A 23,880-nucleotide genomic window follows, 5' to 3' on the forward strand; every position below is an offset into this window, starting at 1 on the left:
TAAGAATCCAATCCGTATTTGTACATTTAGATAGTCTGGTAGTCCATCACCAAAACTAGTAATGCCCATTAACAATAATAGTCTGGGGCAGAAGCAGTGAGGTTACTGGGGACTCATTTTACATATTTCTAATAGTGCTTTTCAACAATCATACAAAACGTGATTAAGTCATTTCCCTTTGGCTCAGGGAAATTTAGGGGAAAAACACAAGTAAAAAGCCAAAAAAAAAAAAAAAAAAAAAAAAAAAAAAAAAAAAAAAAAAAACACCAGCAGCTACCAAATAAGGAGTAAAGGCTCCTGTCATAAAGTTCAAAAAGTCATGGCTAGGAAGACAGAAGAATGATTTAGCTCAGCAAAATTCCATCCAATACAGAGATGTACAGATGAAGTGAGTGAGTAGGCAGTCCTGGAATAAGACAAGGAAAACAAAAGTTCTCAAGATTTGTAGTCCCAGGTATCAACAGATGCAGACAAGACTGCTGGGGTATGTCATCTCTCAGTGCACTGCTAGGAGTTAGATGATGTATCCAAAGCTGGACCATGTGAGCCTGGACATTTAAGAGAATTTCAGCAGGCCAAACCCCAAGACCCCCAAGTTGCCTTTTGCTTTCCCCTTAGGTTCCAATAAAAGAAGTATATAGAAAGCAATATTTTATGCTTGAAGTACAGTTGGGGGTATGGAAGAGATAAATTGTTTCAGGTTGAGGTGAGAAGGAGGTGTCAAGGAGAATTCACACACTATACCAGAGCAAATAAAAGATATAGGCAGAAGAACTTCCTAGCTTCAACATGAGTAAAATGAGAAGAAATGGTCTGGCAGATAAATCTATAAATTGCCATGGGGTGGAGAAATAGAAACAACTTGCAAGATGGTCAAAGAACTATTCTGGAGAAGAGTATAACCCTCAGAAAATAGATTGCTTGTGAGTGCTTTATACTATATAGAAACTCAATAAGAATATATATTTGATAAAGCATAAGAGTGCAAACAGGAAAGATGGAAAAACAACAAAATTGGGGTAAAAGGAAGATTGAGAACAAAGAATAAATTAAAACCTAATCAAGATAATTCACTTTTTTAGGTATTTATTTGAGAGATAGAGAGAAAAAAAGAGAGACAGAGAGAAAGAGAGAGAGAGAGAGAGAGAGAGAGAGAGAGAGGCACATGAGGTAGGGAAGAGCAGAGGGGGAAGAGCACTGAGCACAGAGCCCAATGCAGGGCTTGACCTCAGGACCCTGAGATCATGAGCCTGAGATCATGATCTGAGCTGAAATCGAGAGTCTGACATTTAACCGACTGAGCCACCCAGGTATCCCAAGATAATTCATTCTAAAAGTACATTAGATATAGCAAGAGGAAAGGGGAAAAGGGGAGGAAAGAAAATGGCTGAAAATCAAAGCATAGAGGAAAAGTTTGGGTTAATCACAGTTAATTGCTTTTACCTTTCTTTTCTCTTGCATTTGATACTAAAAGAAAAGGAGGATAAATAAATAAGAAATCCAACGTGCCTAGGGTGGGAAACTTAACTAATAAAACAGAAAAAAATCTCAGAGGATATGACATAGAAAAATTTTCCAGGGGCACCTGGGTGGTTCAGTGGTTGAGCGTCTGCCTTTGGCTCAAGTCATGATCCTGGAATCCTGGGATCGAGTCCCACCTCAGGCTCCTGCAGGGAGCCTGCTTCTCCATCTGCCTATGTCTCTGCCTCTCTCTGTGTGTGTGTCTCTCATGAATAAATAAATAAGATCCTTAAACAAAAGAAAAAGGCAATTTTAAAAAATGTCCTGATTTTATGGTCCTGCCCCTACATTGTTCAGAATCAGTAAAATTCTTGCTCTCATTTGATAGAAGCTGTCTTTGGTAAAAGGGATTCTTTAGACAGGTCACTAGGAGCATCTTGCCCTTCCTCTCAATAAGCATATTTTCTACTTAATAAAAAAAGCTTGTAGTTTAAAAGCATCTCCAGTTATAGCCAGGCAAAAACATGAAAGGAAGAGCTACTTACATGAATATATGAGATTTCATATCTCTTAATTGCTACACAAGTTTTACAGACTTGAAAAGGGCTAGTTTGACAGCCTCGGAGCAAAAGCCCTAGCTTATTAATAGTTGTAACCTTAACCTATTGAAAAACAATATGAGGCCAGAAAAGAGAGCAACTCAGGGGTTTCTCAGGAATGAGAGTGTAAGAGGTCGAGAGTGAAAAACATTGTGTAGCAGGTAAGGCAATTACCTCTGTCAAGGGGAGAGCAAAGTATCCCTTTTTTTCTTCTTATTCCCTCCCCCAAAGCTGGTAGAAATTGTCCTTACATCATCAATAAGAGAGGCTTGGTGATTAGAGCAGAAATATTCTCATCCAGCCCAACCACCACTTCCTCTTTCCAGAATTTCTTGGGGAAAATTATAATGATTGATTTGTATGCATAGGAGGTGGCCACTCTCAGATGACAATTAAGGAAGGTTTGAGAATGTACTAGAGAATGTCTGAACAGTAACAGGGACATTTCTAGCAGTAGCAGAAACAGAGAAGGCTGGCTGGTGTATGGATGAATGCCAGCCAGCAGAAGCCAAGGGGCCCAGCGCAAGGTTGAGCATCTATCTGCCATCAGCTCAGGGTGTGATCCCGGGATCAAGTCCCATAACGGGCTCCCTGCAGAAAGCCTGATTCTCCCTCTATCTATATTTCTGCCTCTCTCTGTGTCTCTCATGAATAAACAAAACCTTAAAAAAAAAGAAAAATATTCCAGCAATGAACAAAGAACTCATCAAGGGTACATATTAGGAGGATACAGAATGATCACCATTGAGACATGTGTGTACATACACACATACACACAGTAAGTTACCTACAAGGGAGAAAAACAGAAGGCTTGCTGACCTCAGACTTTATCACAGTCACACTCAATAGTAGAAGACAATGGAATAATGTCTACAAATTATAAGGGAAAAAAAGTGTGACTCAAGAATACAATATCCAGCCAAGATACCATTCAAGTATTAAGTCAGTAGGTAGGCATTCTTAACATGAAAGAGTAAAATAAATATTGCTTCTGCAAGCCCTTCTTGAAGGAACTTCTCAGTGATAAAATCCAAACAACCAAAAAAAAAAAATGAAAGGAAAAATTCAGAAATACAGAGAAGCCATGGTACAAGGTTATAAGTATACTCCTCCCATCCAAGTACTAACCATTTGCTTCAACGTGGATGGAACTGGAGGGTATTATGCTGAGTGAAGTAAGTCAGTTGGAGAAGGACAAACATTATATGTTCTCATTCATTTGGGGAATATAAATAATAGTGAAAGGGAATATAAGGGAAGGGAGAAGAAATGTGTGGGAAATATCAGAAAGGGAGACAGAATGTAAAGACTGCTAACTCTGGGAAACGAACTAGGGGTGGTAGAAGGGGAGGAGGGCGGGGGGTGGGAGTGAATGGGTGACGGGCACTGGGGGTTATTCTGTATGTTAGTAAATTGAACACCAATAAAAATTTTTTTAAAAAAGTATACTCCTGTTAAATATGAACAAAAACTAAACAGATAAAACAGGCAGATGGTTTATGGTTGCAGAACAGAATGTAAATGTTAGAAGTGCTGTCAAAGTAAAAGTAATTTGAGTATAAAAAATGAGAGTAGGGTAAAGTATTTGGAGAAAGTATAAGAAAGCTAATCTCTTTTTAAAATTTTATTTATTTATTTGAGAGAGAGAGAGCATAAGCACGAGCAGGGGAGAGGAGGCAGAGAGAGAGGAGAAGCAGACTCCCTGCTGAGCAGGAGGCCCAATGGGGGCTTGATCCCAGGACCCTGAGATCATGATCTGGGCCGAAGGCAGCCACTTAACCGACTGAGCCACCCAGGTGCCCCTAATTTCCTTCTCTTTCATAGCAGAGAGTACAGTGATAATATTGAAACAGGTAGATTTTTTTAAAATGACTAAGTGACTGACCCAGCACTCCACTCTTAGGTATCTACCTAAAAGGAATGAAAATGTATGTCCATACAAAAACTCATAATGAAAGTTCATAGCTGCATTACTTATAATAACCAAATAGTAAAAACAATCCAAATGTCCATCAACAGATGAACGTATAAATTAAATGCGGTATATACATACAATAGAACATTCGAATATATAATCAAATATTGTTTGGCAATAAATAGAAATTAGGTCCTGATACATGCTATAACATGGATGAATCTTGAATACATTACATTAAGTGAGAAAAGACAGTCACAAAGGATCACATATTCTTTTATTCCATTTAAATGAGATGTCCAGAATAGGCAAATATATATATAGAGAAAGTAGACCAGTGATTGCTTAGGGGTGGGAAAGGATAAGGAAGTTGGGAGTTTTAGCTAAAAGAGTATAGAGTTTCTTATTAAGGTGATGAAAAGTTCTAAAATCAGTTAAGGCGATGGTTGCACAATTCTGTGAACACTAAAAACCACTGCATTATACATTATAAATGGGTGAATTGTATGGTATGTGAATTCTATCTCAATAAAACTGTTACCTAAAAGACACTAGGAAAAAAATGACTACTCAATAGATTTTATGATTTTTTTTCTTAAACTTAGAGGGATGTTAAAGATTAGTATCTTTTATGGTAAAGAAACATTTATCTGAAGATGAGCAATTCTTCAATTTTATTTCTTCTGTTTTATTCTGTTAAAGTCAAGTAAAATTAAATAGCATGCTTTTAATGTATATATTATGATCCAATATTATACAGGTTTTTCAGTCTATCCTTCTACCTACATATATAGACAAGTGATACCTTAAATAATTTTCACATATGAGTACTGTGGGTATTAGGAATTTGGGTGATTCGTTGCTTTCTTTATTGTTTCCTGTACAGGTTAAATTTTTAATCATGAGTATGTGTTATTTTTATTCATCTTTAAATTGGTCTTAAAAAGAAGAGAGTAAATATTCCAAAATGTTAATGTTAACATGTGAGTGGTAGCAATAGATTTTTCCCCTCTTTCTTTATTCTTTTCTATACTTTCCAAATTTTCCTGTCATAAACAGCTCTTCTTTGATAAATAGAACAAAGTTTAAAATAATAGAATTCAAAGGATGTGTAGCATCTCTGTAAATGATTGCTAGTTCTTACCTGGGCTCCTTCTGTTGCTCCTGAACGATCCTTCTTCCTGGCCAGATATCATCCATCTGTGACTGATGAAGAAGGGACTGTCCCACTGTCTCTCTTTTATTCACTTCGAGGTAAACAAAAGCATGGCAGAGTGGTGGTAATGAGAGGAGGGGGACGGAAACACATCCCACTTGCAGAAGGGATGGCAATATAATCTTTATATTCCCCACAGAGCCCATGAAGTAAAGACACCACTAGTAAGAATATATAATAGGATTCCAAGCCAAGGGATCTTTCACTGACGTCAAGTACCTCAAAAACAAAACAAAACAAAACCATTTCCAGACAGGGCCAGTACCTGCAGGTTTGCGGCGCAGGGACATCCTAATTATCTCACTGCCTGTGTGGTAAGCAAAGCGATTCACTTTCTGATCATAAAACCAATCTCCAGTTGCCTTCTTCAGCTCTCTGAGAAGGAATAAAGGAAAGTGACAAGTGAATTTTTTTTAAAATGGCTCTTGCCACTCAACTAACAAAGGCCGAGGAGGGAAATTCTCCCCACAGCCAGGGCCTCCTTGCCTCTCTCCACAGGTGATACTCACATCTCCTTGGTGCACACCTTACACCTCCAGGTACCACTGCTTTCCTGGATGCGGCAGTCCCGACACACCAGGTGATTACAACCCCGACAAGTGTTGGTCTTGGGAGTCAAACGGCCCAGGCTCTCCTGGCACCGGGCACAGGTCCGATCGCTATAGTATTGGCTGCCCCTCTTGGCCCCTTTCCTTTTGATCTCCAGTAGCTCATTCTTCAGTCGCCTGCCAATCCCCAAAGAGAAGCACAAGTGCGTTCACAGTCTGCATAGGTTGCATGGAGAGTTGTTGAGGGGTAGACAGTAAGACTTTGGTTTGGTAATTAAAATTTGGTTCTACAGAAGTAACAACTTCAGAGCCCAAGGGAGGAATTGTATACTGATTCATAAGTTCTTCTGAAAGTCACATGGGAGGTATAAGGAAAGGTCCAGATAAAATTGGTCAAAGGTCTGGGCACCCATGCTTTTTCTGGAATGCTTACCTAATCCTTTTCTCATCTGCTTTCCGGAGCTCCTCATCTCGTTGTAGAACACTGAGGATCAAATCCCTCTCCATCTCAGACAGAAAAGAGAGGTCAAGTATCTCTGACATGATTTATTCTATATTTTTATTCTACTCTTCTTTCTTCAAATCAATCAGACCAGGAAAGCCACCACAGTTGCCTGAAATAAGATAAGGACTATTTTTCACACAGATAATTTACTCCAGAGTAGTCCCACAGCCCTAGAACCTCTTAGTAGGCTACTTTCCCCTTAAGCCAGGACAAAAAGACAATGTAGAAATATCTGACCTATTTACCATTCCTACTCCCACCTGAATCCTGCCCTTGAAAGTGAGGCAGCTCTGGATTTTCAAGAAGGATAACTTATTCATGACTCTGGAAAAAGGCTGAGTCTTTCAGCATGAGCACATTAGTCTGGAATAAGCACAGAACAGTTGAGTTGAACTCTCCCTACAGCAAGTGAATCCTAGATCATCCAATTTTCAATACTTTACATTTTCCCAAGTCCCAAATCTATTAAACCAAATAATCAGACAGCTGGTCTCTGTAGTAGAGAAGAAAACCACATGGGGACTTCTGCCAGTTGAAGCCCATTTTTCCTTTCCTGACCAGCTTCTGTGTTCTCAGGACTCAGATAGCTTTATGCTATACTCTAAAAGTTCCATCACCTACTCTATCTCCCAAAGTTCTTATTGCTACCACTACCTGAAGAATATCTTCACCCATTTCATGCGCATTTGTTAAGCACTCACTCTGACGTGCATTGTGCAAAGTGCTAGGGATACAGTGATGACTAAGACACAATTCCTGTCCTTAAGTTCACAGACTAGTAGGGGACACAGATACGCATAAATATAGTACAATGCACTAAGCGCTATCAGAGGGATAATAAATTAAATGCTATGGGAACCTAAAGAAGGAAGCAACTAATTCTATCTTGCATAGAGAGAGAAGAGAATGACCTGTATACATGGAAGGTTTCACAGAAGAGGTGAATTTTTCCTTATAAAGCAGCATATTTTTGTTGGTGGGAGGAAATGGTAGGAAAGATAGGTTTGGGCTAAATTTTATAACTCTCATTCTTTTTTAAAAGTTTTATTTATTTACTTATTTGAGAGAGAGAGAAAGAATGAGCAGGGAGAGAGGCAGGAAAAGACACAGAGGGAGAGGGAGAGGGGAGAAGCAGACTCCCTGCTAAGCAGGGAGCCTCAATGTAGGGCATGATCCCAGGACTCTGAGCCAAAGGCAGAGGCTTAACTGACTGAGCCACCAGCCACCCCTATAACTTGCATTCTTGAAAATTAAGAATTTTTGCATTTATTACATAGACAATAGAAGTCCATCAAACATGTTTGTTGTTGCTTTGTTTTTGATGTTGGGAAATTAAATGATTAAATCCATTTTACTCTAGCTTTAGTACAAAAGAACTGATTCAAAAGACAAACTGAAGTGCAATCTGGAAGTACATAACACACTGTAAAATATGTGCATTCCTTACCCAAGCAATACCACTTCTAAGAATCTACCTATAGAAATATTCATACAAATGTGCATAGAACAATATATATACAAGAATGTTACTGTAACTTTGTAAGAACAAAACAAAGAAGTTCTTTAAAAAAAATACTTCCATATAATGGCATACCATGCAACCATTAAGAAATGTGGTAGATCTGTTTGAAAATGCATCTTGGAGTAGAAAAAATAAGTAGTTGCCAGACTATACTGAATGATTTGTTTGGTAAAGTATTTACCTATACATTTGTATATGCAGAGAAAAAAGTCTGGAACAAAAACCACGATCATTGGTTTCTCTTGCGGAGGATTGGGAGGGGCAACTTTCACTTTTTTTACTGTATATAGTTATGATTTTTTTACGTAAAGAAGTCTTACTTTTAAGTCCTAAAAAAGAAATTTCAGAGGAGACAGGGGATTATTGTAATAGTCCAGACAAAAGAAAATCTAGGTTTACCAAGTGCACCTCTACCCAACTTGGCAAATCATTTTATTTGTCACCCTTTAGTTTCTCATGTGCAAAATGATATATTTCACAAAGTTATCAAGAAAGTGAAATACTGTATGTTACAGGGCCAATCACAATGTTTGAAATCCATGTTTAACAATACACATACTTGCTGAATCTGCTACAGGGCAGGCGTAACCCAGGGCAGCAAGACAAAGAGCAGAGAATCAAGTTTGAGAAGCAGAAGTAACAGAATGGAGTGACTAAGAGGATGAAGAAGGCACAAAGATGCCTTACCTTACCTGTCTTGGTTTAACAACTGATAGATTAGTGATAATTCTAACAGTGAGAAGAGTTATAAGAGAAGAAACAGGTATGGAAGTAAAGCAAGAAGTTTCATTTTAGTCATATTGAGTTTGTGCTACATACAGGATATCCAGGTAATTAGGCTCAGAAAGTAGTTGGAGGCACAGGGCTGGTCCTCAGGAAGAGTGACTGTATCTGAAAGTACAGATTTGGTAGTCATGGCAGTCAAAGTGCTCAGGGTAGACAAAGCTGAAAGGAAATGATGATCATCTTTACCTTTTCTGCTCTCCCTTAAAACTAAACCATGAGCCCTTTTCCACTTTTTTTTTCCAATTACCTACAGGACAATAAAGACTATAAACAACTCAGCATAGTTATAAGGTTCCATCAACAGTTTCTTGACTTGGCTATTTCCTGGTCTTTATTGAACTGTAAGACACTAAGTTTCCTTCATGGACCCTTTCTTAGATAATCTTGAAAAAGAATTCTTAGTTTTCAAACCAAGGAGAATATTACACTCTCTGAGAACAAGGGCTTTTTCAATATTCTTCTTTGTATCTGTCCCAGCACCTAACATGATATTGTGAAAAAGGTGTTGCACCTGCTGCCACTACTGCTGATCATCACCCCATCAGTTCCATTTATTGAGAATTGACAATAATGGCAGGCAATGCAGTACTTTATATATATTAATTTAATCCTCACCACAACCCTAAGAACGCAGCAGTATTATTATCCCTATTTTATAGATGAGGATCCAGAAAAGGTTAGGTTAACTTGCCCAGTAGTAAACAAAGTAAGTAAAGTTGCTGGGATTCAAGCCCAGGCAATCTGATTCTAGAGCTAGCACTCTACAGGCTCTGTCCAGGCAGGATCATGGCCAAAACTATTGTAAAATGTTTATCAGAGCAATCAAAAGCATTGTGCAAATGGATTCTCCTCTATGTGATTATGAATGGAGCACTGGCTAAAATATCAGCTGCTCATGAATAAAATAGGTATCTACCAATTGCCTAGCAGCTAAAGACCAAGGATGGCTGGCACAGGTACACTGGGAATGATAAGTGATAAAACAGGCACACTGACACAATAATGAGACCAAGTAATATTAAGACCGACAGATGTAAGAACATCATTGAGGAAATAAATACAGCACCATAAGAAAATGGAACTGCTAATGTTGTATATCTTCTCTTTGTTTTTCACTTATGGACCAGATCAACCAGAACTGCCTCCTCCTAAAATCTTAAATTCAGTAATCCCCATTTTTCTGACCATAGCTCATTCCCACTAGACCTGTTCTTCAACCACTTCAAGACCACAGTCTCTCTCGTGGGACGCCTGGGTGGCTCAGTGGTTGAGCATCTGCCTTCAGCTCAAGGCATGATCCCAGAGTCCCAGGATCGAGTCCCACATCGGGCTCCCCGCAGGGAGCCTGCTTCTCCCTCTGCCTGTGTCTCTGCCTCTCTCTGTGTATCTCTCATGAATAAATAAATAAAATCTTTAAAAAAGACCACAGTCTCTTAAGTCCATCTTTCATTTTCTCTTGGTCTCCTTGCCTCCTGCTGATCTGTTTTCCTTTCCAACCCAAACTGGACTCCAAATGACTCAATGTTTGAACCTATACCCAAGACCTACACAATTCTTGGTCTCCAACCTCAGTTCTTAGTTCAGGTTTTCACCTAGTTTTGCTTTACCTAGTTTTGCTTCAGGTTCTATTTTTAAGCCTTCATTAGTCTCATCTCATACTCCCACTTCCCTTTCCTCCAGTTCCTATCAGACATCCTTGTTTCACATTTGTAAAGAAAAAGGATTTAGAATCCACCACCTATGACATCCTCAGCCACCTGCCTCCTCTCCCCCATAACTTGCCAATATAACTCCTTTCAGAAAAGCCATCTCACCCCAACCCCACCTCTGACCATGGGTAGTTTCAAACCCTAACCCTGTCACCAGTCAGTTAGCTTGAGATACAATCTTGCATAATCAGTAGTGGGGAGAAGAAAACAGGATAAGAAAAAAAATTTTTGAAGCAAGGACAAAAAGGAAAGCATAGGAAGAAAATGAGACAAATAGCAAAAAGAAGATGGTAAAAACAAGCTCCAATGTTATTAGTGAACGTTAAAAAAAACATATATGAGCAAAACTCACCCATTAAAATGCAGAGGTTAACAGACTGGATAACATTTTTAAAAATCCAGCTAAGTGCCATTTTACAAGGGACACATCTAAAACATAAAGATGAGGAAAGATTGAAAATAAGATGGAAAAAGATATACCAGGTAAATGCCAACCCAAAGAAAGGTGATGTAGCTACATTAACATCTAAAAAATAAAACTTCAAGATAATAAAAGCATTATAACACATAAAGAAAATCAGTACATAGAGTAAATAAGCCTGTATGCCCTAATTTAACACTTCCAAATATATAAAGGAAGATTAAGTATACCAAAGAAGAATTAAAAATTCAACCATCAAAATGAAAGATTAACATACCTCTTTCAGTTATTGACAGAACAGGCAGATAAAAAATTAATAAATATATAGACAAGTTCAACAACAAAATAAGCTTGATTTAGTGGACATATATAGAAATCTATATCCAACTGGAAAATTACATTCTTTTCAAGTACAAATGGAACATCTACCTCAAAAATTATCATGTACTAAGTTATAATACAAGTCTCAGTAAATTTCAGAGAAACCATTCTCATACAGATCAGGGTCTCTGACTTCAATGGAATTAAATATGAGGTCAATAAGAAAAGATCATTTCTAATCCCAAAACATTATGGAAATTTAAAGACATTTCTAAGTAACTCATAGGTCAAACAAAAATTAGAACTGTAGGGGATCCCTGGGTGGCTCAGTGGTTTAGCGCCTGTCTTTGGCCCCGGGCGCAATCCTGGAGTCTCGGGATCGAGTCCTGCGTGGGGCTCCCTGCGTGGAGCCTGCTTCTCCCTCTGCCTGTGTCTCTGCCTCTCCCTCTCTAGGTCTACCATGAATAACTAAATAAAATCTTTCAAAAAAATAGAACTGTACCAAATCTATCATTAATATCTTAATAGAAGAAAACCTGCTGGCTGTTTTACCACCACTGTCACTCCCATACTGTAGAATGTCTTCTAGAAATTCAAAAAGGAAAATGTGGACTAAAAGTAATACTTTTTATGCAAATAGTTTTATGGTAGGTGATACAACACATCTTGAAAAACATAACTTAGAAAAATAATGGATGCACAGGTAAAACCAGACAGGTTTGAAGTTAGGAAACCTGTGACCTTTCATATTCTCCCAACTGATGAATACTATGGTTTAGTGGAGAAACCAAACCCCAAAATTACTTGTTAACACTTTTCACTGAAATTCAGTCCCAGATGTGTTGTCAAAAGAGCAAGGATTATCTATTGAGAAACCAAACCCCAAAATTACTTGTTAACACTATTCACTGAAATTCAGTCCCAGATGTGTTGTCAAAAGAGCAAGGATTATCTATTGAGAAAACCACAGCTCAGGTAACATGAGTGTTCATGTCCAAACTCTGATGGACAATTTGTTCCATGTTAATTGTGGGGTGTCAAGACTCAGATTAAATATCTTAATATGGCACCCTTGTGGGACCTCATACCCATGGGAAGTTATTTTAGAAAGGATGGTTTGTTGACTTGGAAAATTATATACACTTACCACTCAAAATTCAGGATATTTTAACCCAAATACAAAAGCCAGGGGAAGCTGAAAATCTATCAAAATGGAAGGTTAACATACTCTCTCAATTACAGATCCAAGTAGATATAGCTAATTATACCCTAAACCTAGAGATTAGAAGATAATAATAATTAATAAGTGAACATTAATACTAACAGCTAGTTTTCAAGAAGTGGTGGCGAGACTGCTCTCGAGTTATTTTAAATTCTGAAGATGAGGTATAAAAACAAAAAACTGGGTCAACTGGTAGGAAGCATAGAATGAACATAATGGTGTAAGACAGACTTAGATTCAAATCTTAGCTTTGCTACTTATTAGGTATATGACCTTGGACAAGGGCCCAAAATATGAAAAGGATGATTAAAAATGTAGAAATCCTTATAAAAATAGTATTTACATTAAAAATAATTGTTTGTGCTCCCAAAGTTGAAACTGTGTTTACTTTGTTGGGCACCTTGGTACTTCTCTCTCTCCTAAATACATACTGCATGTTCAAACTAGAAACTTATACCATATGCAATCTCCTTGGGGGCAGGCACTGTATCTGGACTTCATATCCTCAGGAACTTACTTAGCACAGTGTCTGATACACAATATAAGTTCAATAAATGTTTACTGAATGTCTTCACCCAGAAATATATTTATGTGTTTAAACTTAACTCACAGAAATTGAAGAGCAGTAATAGAGCTGAGAGAAAAGTGGTTTTTGTTTTCCTGAAGCAGGATGGTGTCATGGTTAAGAGTACAGACTCTGGAGCCAGACTGCTTACATTTGAATTTCAACCTCACTATTCAATAGTTGTGTGACCCTGGGCAAGTTACTATACTTCTCACTGCTTCAATTTCCTCATTTGTAAAATGAAGATAATTACCTACCCTTTGGGGCTTGTTATAAAGATTAAATTAGTTTTTAAAATATGTAAAGTGCTTGAAGTAGTGTTCAAGAACATTGATAACAACAACCACAAAAAAGAATGTTGATAACAGAGGGATCCCTGGGTGGCTCAGTGGTTTAGCGCCTGCCTTTGGCCCAGGGCATGATCCTGGGACATCAGGATCGAGTCCCTCATCAGACTCCCTGCGTGGAGCCTGCTTCTCCCTCTGCCTGTGTTTCTGCCTCTCTCTCTCTCTCATGAATAAATAAATAAAATCTTTTAAAAAAAGAATGTTGATAACAGAGAATGTTATCTGTTACTTTATTTTGTCAGGTTTATATGTGTACTCATGCTTTAAGACTGAACTGGGGGACATCTGGGTGGCTCAGTGGTTGAGCACCTGCCTTCAGCCCAGGGCATGATCCTGGGGTCCCAGGATTGAGCCCCACATCAGGCTCCCTGCATGGAGCCTGCTTCTCTCTCTGCCTATGTCTCTGCCTATGTCTCTGCCTCTCTCTCTCTCTCTCTCTCTCTCTCGACTAAATAAATAAAATCTTTAAAAAAAAGACTTAACTGGGACTTGAAAAATGGCATTTACTTTCTTTTAAAGAATATAGACAAATCGTGAGTTAAAGTGCATCTAGACACCATTTAAAGTTTCATTGTTTTTAGAAGTGAGAAACTATGCTGACAATATTCAAGTGACAGAATTTCAGAAAAACTGATCCATGTTCAAGGACAAAAAGACTGAACTGGTACTAATGTGTTCCTATAAACCTACAAGTAGTATTTATGTGATGGTCTTGCATATAAATTCTATTGGATTATTGGTTATGTCCCATCAAAGTGATATGTTAAGAGCATTTTGCTGTTTGGACCAAGGAAAATGGACAATTTTGGTAAAATTTATACTTAACTGAACATGAAAAAGTGAACCAGAGTCTTTCAAAGTATATTAGTTTAACCAAGAAGCTCCAAATTAAACTGCTGTTGTTACGCAAACGATACTATGTTTTATACAGGAACTGACTAGTGATGAGATTTACACTGCTATGTGTCAGATTCTGTATATTCTTGAATATAGATAATCAGAATTGATATAGCTATGACAAAAAATGTGATAGTGTCTATATTTTTGAAAGGTTAGAATGAAACTGGGCTACAAATTATAATTGGTAATGAAAATTTGGGATTTTTATTTTTTTTTATTTTTATTTTTATTTTTTTTTTAGAATTTGGGATTTTTAAAAAGATTTTATTCACTCATGAGAGACACGGCGGAGTGGGGGGAGGGTGGCGGCAGAGACACAGGCAGAGGGAGAAGCAGGCTCCATGCAGGGAGCCTGACATGGGACTCAATCCCAGGTCTTCAGGATCAGGCCGTGGGCTGAAGGTGGTGCTAAACCACTGAGCCACCCAGGCTGCCCCCAAAATTTGGGATTTTTGAATGTCAGTGTACTTCTAATTCTAGCTAAGATGAAGTAACAAAAAAATGGATTTCCACCTTGCCTGAAGCAAGCCACTGCCCCAAATGGATAAAATATATGAAACAGTTGTGGCTTTCAAGACACTGAACATCAGGCAATGAAGATCTGAGATCCCTGAGAGATAATAATAGAGTGAGAACTCTGATTTTCCAGGCTCACTGTCTTGAGACAGTTTCCAGGCTATGGTGCAGGGAACAGGGATGTAAGCAGAACTTGGTAAATTCCTTGAGCTGAGGTGACAGAGCTGAGAGTCGGAAAACCCAGGTGGCTAAAGTTCATAGGACAGAGTACCTGAGAGAGTTGCACACAGATCATTGGGGAGCTGCCAAGGGTTTCCCTTGAGTATTCAGCAGAGCACTGGTCAGTGCATGGCATGCCTGTGATGAAAGTACCCTAGGCCAAGGACAGAACCAACTGAAAGGATTCAAAAGAACACTGTCACCCACATAGGGCCAGGAGTAGTGCCTGTTCTACCAGACAAATTGAAAAACTTTATGATTCACAGGGCATGAGACAAAGTACTCATAAGAGTCTTGGTTCCATAATGGGAATTAATTAGCCCCAGAATATGTATACTGCTCTTGTCCTGCCTAATGAATCTAAACAAAACAGCCTGAAAGGATCAATCTGTTTCCAAGTAATTCAAGTACATCCCAGAACAGATATCAAGCATATTTGTAGTAATATAAAAATATGCAGCACTCAGCAAAGTAAAAGTCACAATATATGGTACCCAATAAAAAACTAACAGGCATGATTTACAATGAAATGGATGAAGCTAGAGGGTATTATGCTAAATTAAATAAGTCATATACGGAAAGGCAAATACCATATGATTTCATTTGTATGTGGAATCTTAAAAAATGAAACAAATAAATAAACAAAAAAAAAGAAACTAAGAACAAACTAGTGGTTGGCAGAGTGCAGGGGGTGTGGAATAACAAGTAAATGGGTGAAGGGGCGTGGGAGGTACAGGTTTCCAGTTTTGGAATGAATAAGTCACAATGATGAAAGGTACAGCATAGGGAACACGGTCAATGACATTTTAATAGGTAACAGATTGTACCTACACTTGAGGTGAATTCAACATAGCATAACTTATAGAGTTATCAAATCATTGTGGTGTAAACCTGAAATTAATATAACACTATGTGTCAATTATACTTCAATTTAAAAAATTAACAGGCATGCAAAAACGTAGGAAAATACAGTCCATGAAGAGGAGATAAATCATAATAAACTCACCAAGAATTGACAAAAAGGTTAGAATTAGCAAAAAAAAATCATTAGAACAGTCATTTTAACTGCATTCCAATTTTTAAAAGTTAAATAAAGACATGGAAGATCTTTTATAAATACCCAAATCAAACCTAGAGATAAAAACTACAACATCTGAGATGAAAAAATACGCAGAATGGGGTTAGCAGCAGATTATACTTTGTAGTAGAAAAAATTAATTCAAATCAAATATAATTAATTAATTAATTAAAATTATTATTAAATTATATTTAAATAATTAAATAAATTATAATTGATATGATTAAATATTATAATTAAATTAATTATTAAATAAATTATGATTATTAAAATTAAATATCAATTAAATTTTAATTAGTTAATTCAAATCAGATAAAAAGCTTCTGCACAGCAAAAGAAACAGTCAACAAAACTGAAAGACAACCTACAGAATGGGAGAAGATATTTGCAAATGACATATCAGATAAAGGGCTAGTATCCAGTATCTATAAGGAACTTATGAAACTCAACACCCAAGAAACAAACAATCCAATCATGAAATGGGCAAAAGACATGAACAGATATTTCACCAAAGAAGACATACACATGGGCAACAAGCACATGAGAAAATGCTCCACATCACTTGCCATCAGGGAAATACAAATCAAAACCACAATGAGATACCACCTCACACCAGTGAGAATGGGGAAAATTAACAAGACAGGAAACAACAACTGTTGGAGAGAATGTAGAGAAAGGGCAACCCCCTTGCACTGTTGGTGGGAATGTGAACTGGTACAGCCACTCTGGGAAACTGAGTGGAGGTTCCTCCAAGAGTTAAAAATAGAGCTATCCTGTGTCCCAGCAATTGCACTGCTGGGGATTTACCCCAAAGATACAGATGCAGTGAAAGGCGGAGATACCTGCACCGCAATGTTTATAGCAATGTCCACAATAGGCAAACTGTGGAAGGAGCCTCGGTATCCATTGAAAGATGAATGGATAAAGAAGATGTGGTCTATGTATACAATGGAATATTACTGAGCCATTAGAAATGATGAATGCCCACCATTTGCTTCGATGTGGATGGTATTGGAGGGTATTATGCTGAGTGAAGTAAGTCAATCGGAGAAGGACAATCATTATATGGTTTCATTCATATGGGAAATATAAAAAATAGTGAAAGGGATCATAGGGCACAGGAGAGAAAATGAGTGGGAAAAATCAGAAAGGGTTACAAAACATGAGAGACTACTAACTCTAGGAAATGAAAAAGGGGTAGTGGAAGGGGAGGTCAGCGGGGGGATGGGGTGACAGGGTGATGGGCACTGAAGGGGGCACTTGAGGGGATGAGCACTGGTGTTATACTATATGTTGGCAAATCAAACTCCAATAAAAAATATACAAAAAAATTTTTTTAATTAAATTAAAAATTCTCCCCTTTGAAAGATGCTGATAAAAAAAATAAAAGGACATTTACTAGAAGAAAACATCTGCAAATAGTATATCTAATAAGGACTTGTATCCAGAATATTAATATATAACGAAATCTCAAAACTATAATTTAAAAAAATTACAGAAAAAAATAGAAAAATTACAGAACCCAAATTTTTAAATGGTTTAAATTTAAATGGGTTTAAGTGGATTATATTTTAATTTTTAAAAATTTTAATATATCACCAAATAAAACATATAAATAGCAAATCAACTCATGAAAATACGCTCAACATCATTAATCATTAAGTAAAATGCAAACTAATATCATGATGAGATACCACTACACAGTTACTGTAATGGCTAGATTAAAAAGTATACCAAATGTTGACCAGAATTTGAAGCAAGTAAAGCTCTCATGCGCTGCAGTGGGAATATAAATGGTACAGCCACATTGGAAAAGATTTTAGTAATTTCTCAAAAAGTTAAACATATATCTCCCATATGACCCAGCCTTTCTATGTATAGGTATTTACCCAAGAAAAGCAAAAACATATGTCCATGCAAAGATTTGCATGTGAATGCTAATAACAGCATTAGTTATAATAGCCAAAAACTAGAAACAACACAAATGTTTATTAAGATGTGAATGGATTTTTTAGAAAGTGGTATATGGAATACTACTCAATAATAGAAAGGAATGAGCTACTACAATATGCAATACAGCTCAGTCTCAGAATAATAATGCTGACTGAAAAAAAAAGTTGAACAAAAAGGAATACCTATAAAACTCTAGAAAATGAAAATTAGGGATCCCTGGGTGGCGCAGCAGTTTAGCGCCTGCCTTTGGCCCAGGGCGCGATCCTGGAGACCCGGGATCGAATCCCACATCGGGCTCTCGGTGCATGGAGCCTGCTTCTCCCTCTGCCTGTGTCTCTGCCTCTCTCTCTCTCTCTCTGTGCGACTATCATAAATAAAATTAAAAAAAAAAAAAGAAAATGAAAATTAATGTATAGTGGTAGAAAACAGATCAGTAGCTGCTGGATAGGGGTTTTATAGTAGATAAGGATAGGAAGGAAAGATTATAAAATGGCACAAGGAAACTTGAAGGTAATGAATGTTTACTGTCTTGATTTTGGTGATAGTTTAAATATATATATATATATATATCAGATGTCAAAATGTATCAAACTCTATACTTTTTAAAATGTAGTTTATCATATGTAAATTTTTATCATATGTAAATTATACCTCCATAAAGTTTGTTTTTTAAAGTTTTAAAATTAAATATAACCATATCTTGTAATCAGAGGTTTTACCACCCAAGAATACCTATAAAACACTAGGAAATTCTAAATGTATTCAAACAATAAAATGTTGCTTTATGTCAGAGGGGTTTTTTCTTCTAAGAGGTGTTTTATTATATCTATTTATATGCATCTTATTTTTATTGAAGTATAATTAACATATAGTGGTATACTAGCTTCAGGTGTACAATACGATTCAAGAGTTCTATACGTTATTCAGTGCTCATCAAGAGAAGTGTACTCTTAATCCCCTTTGTCTATTTCACTCATCCCCTCCCCACCCACTTCCTCTCTGGGAACCACCAGTTTGTTCCTGTATTTAAGAGTCTGGCTTTTTGCTTTTTTTTTTTTTTTTTTCATTTGTTTGGTTTCTTAAATTCCACAAGTGAAATTGTATATTTGTCTTTTTCTGACTGAATTATTGCCCGTAGCATTATACTCTTTAGGTCCACCCATGTCATTACAAATGGCAAGTTCTCATTCTTTTTTTACAGCTGAATAATATTCCTCTATCTATCATCTATCTATCTATCTATCTATCTATCTATCTATCTACCAATCTATCTATACACACACACACACACACACACAATCTCCATTTATCTATTGGTGGACACTTGAGTTGCTTCCATATCTTGGGTATTGTACATAATGCTGCAATAAACAGAGGTGCATATATCTTTTTCAATTAGTAGTTTCTTCTTCTTTGGGCAAATAACCAGCAGTGGAATTACTGGATCATACAGTAATTCTATTTTAAATTTTTTGAGGAACCTCCATACTCTTTTCCACAGAGGCTACACCAATTTGCATTCTTACCAACAGCACACAAGGGTTCCTTTTTCTCCACATCCTTGTCATTTTTTGTCTTTTTGGTTTTGGGGCATTTTTTCCCCAATGATTTTATTTACTTATTTATTTAAGCAACAGCACAAACAGGGGAGTAAGGGGCAGAAGTAGAGAGAGAAGCAGGCTCCCCGTTGAGCAAGGAGCCTGATGCAGAGTTCAATTCCAGGACCCTGAGACCATGATCTGAGCCAAAGGCAGACACTTAACTAACTGAACCATCCAGGCACCCCTGTCTTTTTTATTTTAGTTATTCTGACAGGTGTAAGGTGATATCTCATTGTGGTTTTTGAATTGCATTTCCATGATAATTAGTGATACTGTGAAGATCTTTTCATGTGTCTGTTGATGACTTGTATGTTTTTGGGAAAATATCTATTCAGCTCGCCTGCCCAGTTTTAATCACATTATTTGGGGGTTTTTTGGTGTTGGGCTATGTAAATTCTTTATATATTTTGGATATTAAACCCTTATCAGATATATCATTTACAAATCTCTTCTCTCATTCGGTAGGCTGCCTCTTCGATGGTTTCCTTCACTGTGCAGATGTTTTTTTTTTTAATAAAGATTAAATAATACACAATAAATTTAACTTTGTTTCCATTATTATTTAGTTTTGTAGCCTAAAATGTGTTTTATCTTGTACCTCTTCCATGAAGAATTTCGGTGAGTTTTGAATCAATTGTTTAAAATGTGAAAAGAGAGGGAGGGGCAAGATGGCGGAAGAGTAGGGTCCCCAAGTCACCTGTCCCCACCAAATTACCTAGATAACCTTCAAATCATCCTGAAAATCTATGAATTCGGCCTGAGATTTAAAGAGAGAACAGCTGGAATGCTACAGTGAGAAGAGTTCACGCTTCTATCACGGTAGGAAGACGGAAAACAAAACAAAACAAAAAAAAAGGCATCCCAGGGGGAGGGGCCCCACGAGGAGCCGGGCTAAGGCCGGGGCGAGTGTCCCCAGAATTCATTTGGGGAATATAAATAATAGTGAAAGGGAATATAAGGGAAGGGAGAAGAAATGGGTGGGAAATATCATAAAGGGAGACAGAACGTAAAGACTCCTAACTCTGGGAAACGAACTAGGGGTGGTGGAAGGGGAGGAGGGCGGGGGGTGGGAGTGAATGGGTGACGGGCACTGGGGGTTATTCTGTATGTTACTAAATTGAACACCAATAAAAAATAAATAAATAAATAAATAAATAAATAAATAAACAAACAAATGGAAAATGCAAAAAAAAAAGGAAAGCACCGTCCAGGAGAAGCAGGAGCTTCACAAATCTTCCTGGAAGGAAACGCGCCTGCAGGGAGTTAGAGCAGGATCCCGAGAGCGGCGGGGAAGCCCTCAGGCTCCCGGAGACACTAACAGACACCTGGGCCCCGGGGAGAGTGGCCGAGCTCCCTAAGGGCTGCAGCGCGCACGCGCACGGCTGGACCCGGGAGCAGCTCAGAGGGGCTCGGGCGGCGGCTCCTCTGAGAGGGGGCTGCGCAGCCAGGAGTGCAATTCCAACAACGCAGGCCCAGGACCACTGAGCACCGGGGACACAACCCAGAATCCGGGACAGGCATTGGCCAGGAGGGCACAGGACAGCAAGGACGCTCCTGCCCCGATATAAACAAATCAGAGGCCCCACCAACGGAGCATCCAGGCCCCTGCAGACGGAGAACTCTGTAGTTACTGCGGGAGCTGAATCCAGGGCTCCAGAGCTGGCCGCAGCCACTGGGGTTGTTCCTCCTGGGGCCTCAGGTGGTAAACAACCCCCACTGAGCCTCACAGTGCCCTCACAGGATAAACAGGATCAACATTACTCACTGAGCCCTGCACCAGGCAGGGGGCAGAGCAGCTCCCCCAAGTGCTAACACCTGAAAATCAGCACAACAGGCCCCTCCCCCAGAAGACCAGCTAGACGGAGAAGTTCCAGGGGAAGTCAAGGAACTTAAAGTATACAGAAGCAGAAGATACTCCCCCGTGTTTTTTTTTAATAAATTAATTTTTATTGGTGTTCAATTTACCACAGAGTTACAAAATTTGGATTACAATTCAATGTCAGAAAGCCTATTCAGAAGCACTATTATAAAGCTACTGGTGGCTCTAGAAAAAAGCATAAAGGACTCAAGAGACATCATGAGTGCAGAATTTAGATATAATCAGGCAGAAATGAAAAATCAATTGAATGACATGCAATCCAAACTAGAAGTCCTAACGATGAGGGTTAACGAGGTGGAAGAACGAGTGAGTGACATAGAAGACAAGTTGATGGCAAAGAGGGAAACTGAGGAAAAAAGAGACAGACAATTAAAAGACCATGAACACAGATTAAGGGAAATAAGTGACAGCCTGAGGAAGAAAAACCTACGTTTAATTGGGGTTCCCGAGGGCGCCGAAAGGGACAGAGGGCCAGAATATGTACTTGAACAAATCATAACTGAAAACTTTCCTAATCTGGGAAGGGAAACAGGCATTCAGATCCAGGAAATAGAGAGATCCCCCCCTAAAATCAATAAAAACTGTTCAACACCTCGACATTTAATAGTAAAGCTTGCAAATTCCAAAGATAAAGACAAGATCCTTAAAGCAGCAAGAGACAAGAAATCCCTGACTTTTATGGGGAGGATTACTAGGGTAACAGCAGGCCTCTCCACAGAGACCTGGCAGGCCAGAAAGGGCTGGAAGGATATATTCAGGGTCCTAAATGAGAAGAACATGCAACCAAGAATACTCTATCCAGCAGGGCTCTCATTCAGAATAGAAGGAGAGATAAAGAGCTTCCAAAACAGGCAGGAACTGTAAGAATATGTTACCTCCAAACCAGCTCTGCAAGAAATTTTAAGGGGGACTCTTAAAATTCCACCTTAAGAAGAAGCTCAGTGGAACAATCCACAAAAACAAGGACTGAATAGATATCATGATGACACTAAACTCCTATCTTTCAATAGTAACTCTGAACGTGAACGGGCTTAAATGACCCCATCAAAAGTCGCAGGGTTTCAGACTGGATAAAAAAGCAGGACCCATCTATTTGCTGTCTAAAAGAGACTCATTTTAGACAGAAGGACACCTACAGCCTGAGAATAAAAGGTTGGAGAACCATTTACCATTCAAATGGTCCTCAAAAGAAAGCAGGGGTAGCCATCCTTATATCAGATAAACTAAAATTTACCACGAAGACTAGTGAGAGATGAAGAGGGACACTATATCACACTTAAAGGATCTATCCAACAAGAGGACTTAACAATCCTCAATATACATGCCCCGAATGTGGGAGCTGCCAAATATATCAATCAATTAATAACCAAAGTTAAGACATACTTAGATAATAAAACTCTTATACTTGGTGACTTCAATCTAGCACTTTCTACACTCAATAGGTCTTCTAAACACAACATCTCCAAAGAAACGAGAGCTTTAAATGATACACTGGACCAGATGGATTTCACAGATATCTACAGAACTTTACATCCAAACTCAACTGAATACACATTCTTCTCAAGTGCACATGGAACTTTCTCCAGAATAGACCACATATTGGGTCACAAATCGGGTCTGAACTGATACCAAAAGACTGGGATCGTCCCCTGCATATTCTCAGACCATAATGCCTTGAAATTAGAACTAAATCACAGCAAGAAGTTTGGAAGGATTTCAAACACGTGGAGCTTAAGGACCATCCTGCTAAAAGATGAAAGGGTCAACCAGGAAATTAAGGAAGAATTAAAAAGATTCATGGAAACTAATGAGAATGAGGATACGACCATTCAAAATCTTTGGGATGCAGCAAAAGCAGTCCTGAGGGGGAAATACATCGCAATACAAGCAGCCATCCAAAAACTGGAAAGAACTCAAATACAAAAGCTAAACTTACACCTAAAGGAGCTAGAGAAAAAACAGCAAATAGGTCCTACACCCAGCAGAAGAAGAGAGTTAATAAAGAATCGAGCAGAACTCAACGAAATTGAGACCAGAAGAACTGTGGAACAGATCAACAAAACCAGGAGTTGGTTCTTTGAAAGAATTAATAAGATAGATAAACCATTAGCCAGCCTTATTAAGAAGAAGAGAGAGAAGACTCAAATTAATAAAATCATAAATGAGAAAGGAGAGATCACTACCCACACCAAGGAAATACAAACAATTTTAAAAACATATTATGAACAGCTATACGCCAATAAATTAGGCAATCTAGACGAAATGGACATATTTCTGAAAAGCCACAAACTACCAAACTGGAACAGGAAGATATAGAAAACCTGAACAGGTCAATAACCAGGGAGGAAATTGAAGCAGTCATCAAAAACCTCCCAAGAAAAAAAAAAAAACAAAAAAAAAAACCTCCCAAGACACAAAAGTCCAGGGCCAGATGGCTTCCCTGGGGAATTCTATCAAACGTTTAAAGAAGAAATCATACCTATTCTACTAAAGCTGTTTGGAAAGATAGAAAGAGATGGAGTACTTCCAAATTTGGTCTATGAGGCCAGCATCACCTTAATTCCAAAACCAGACAAAGACCCCACCAAAAGGAGAAT

General features: G+C 38.1%; 1 protein-coding gene across 8 annotated transcripts in view; it reads right to left on the reverse strand.

Annotated features, from left to right (window-relative positions):
• SYTL4 (synaptotagmin like 4) overlaps positions 1-23,880 on the reverse strand; it is a 79,668-nt gene that overhangs the window by 21,052 nt on the left and 34,736 nt on the right. For 4 of the 8 annotated variants that reach the window (XM_025431733.3, XM_049107281.1, XM_035711948.2 and 1 more), the window contains 4 exons: positions 6,173-6,353; positions 5,701-5,916; positions 5,457-5,566; positions 5,120-5,222 (listed from right to left, as the gene is read on the reverse strand). In XM_025431733.3, coding sequence (XP_025287518.1) covers positions 5,120-5,222; positions 5,457-5,566; positions 5,701-5,916; positions 6,173-6,282 — 539 coding nt within the window. In that variant the 5' untranslated portion in view covers positions 6,283-6,353. Of the gene's footprint in view, positions 1-5,119; positions 5,223-5,456; positions 5,567-5,700; positions 5,917-6,172; positions 6,354-6,504; positions 6,608-10,613; positions 10,691-23,880 lie in introns of all 8 variants that reach the window. The other 4 variants (XM_035711947.2, XM_025431736.3, XM_025431734.3 and 1 more) reach the window with 2 other exon arrangements.

The sequence above is a fragment of the Canis lupus genome, chromosome X (assembly GCF_003254725.2).
Source record: "Canis lupus dingo isolate Sandy chromosome X, ASM325472v2, whole genome shotgun sequence".
In the NCBI taxonomy this organism is placed as follows: domain Eukaryota; kingdom Metazoa; phylum Chordata; class Mammalia; order Carnivora; family Canidae; genus Canis; species Canis lupus.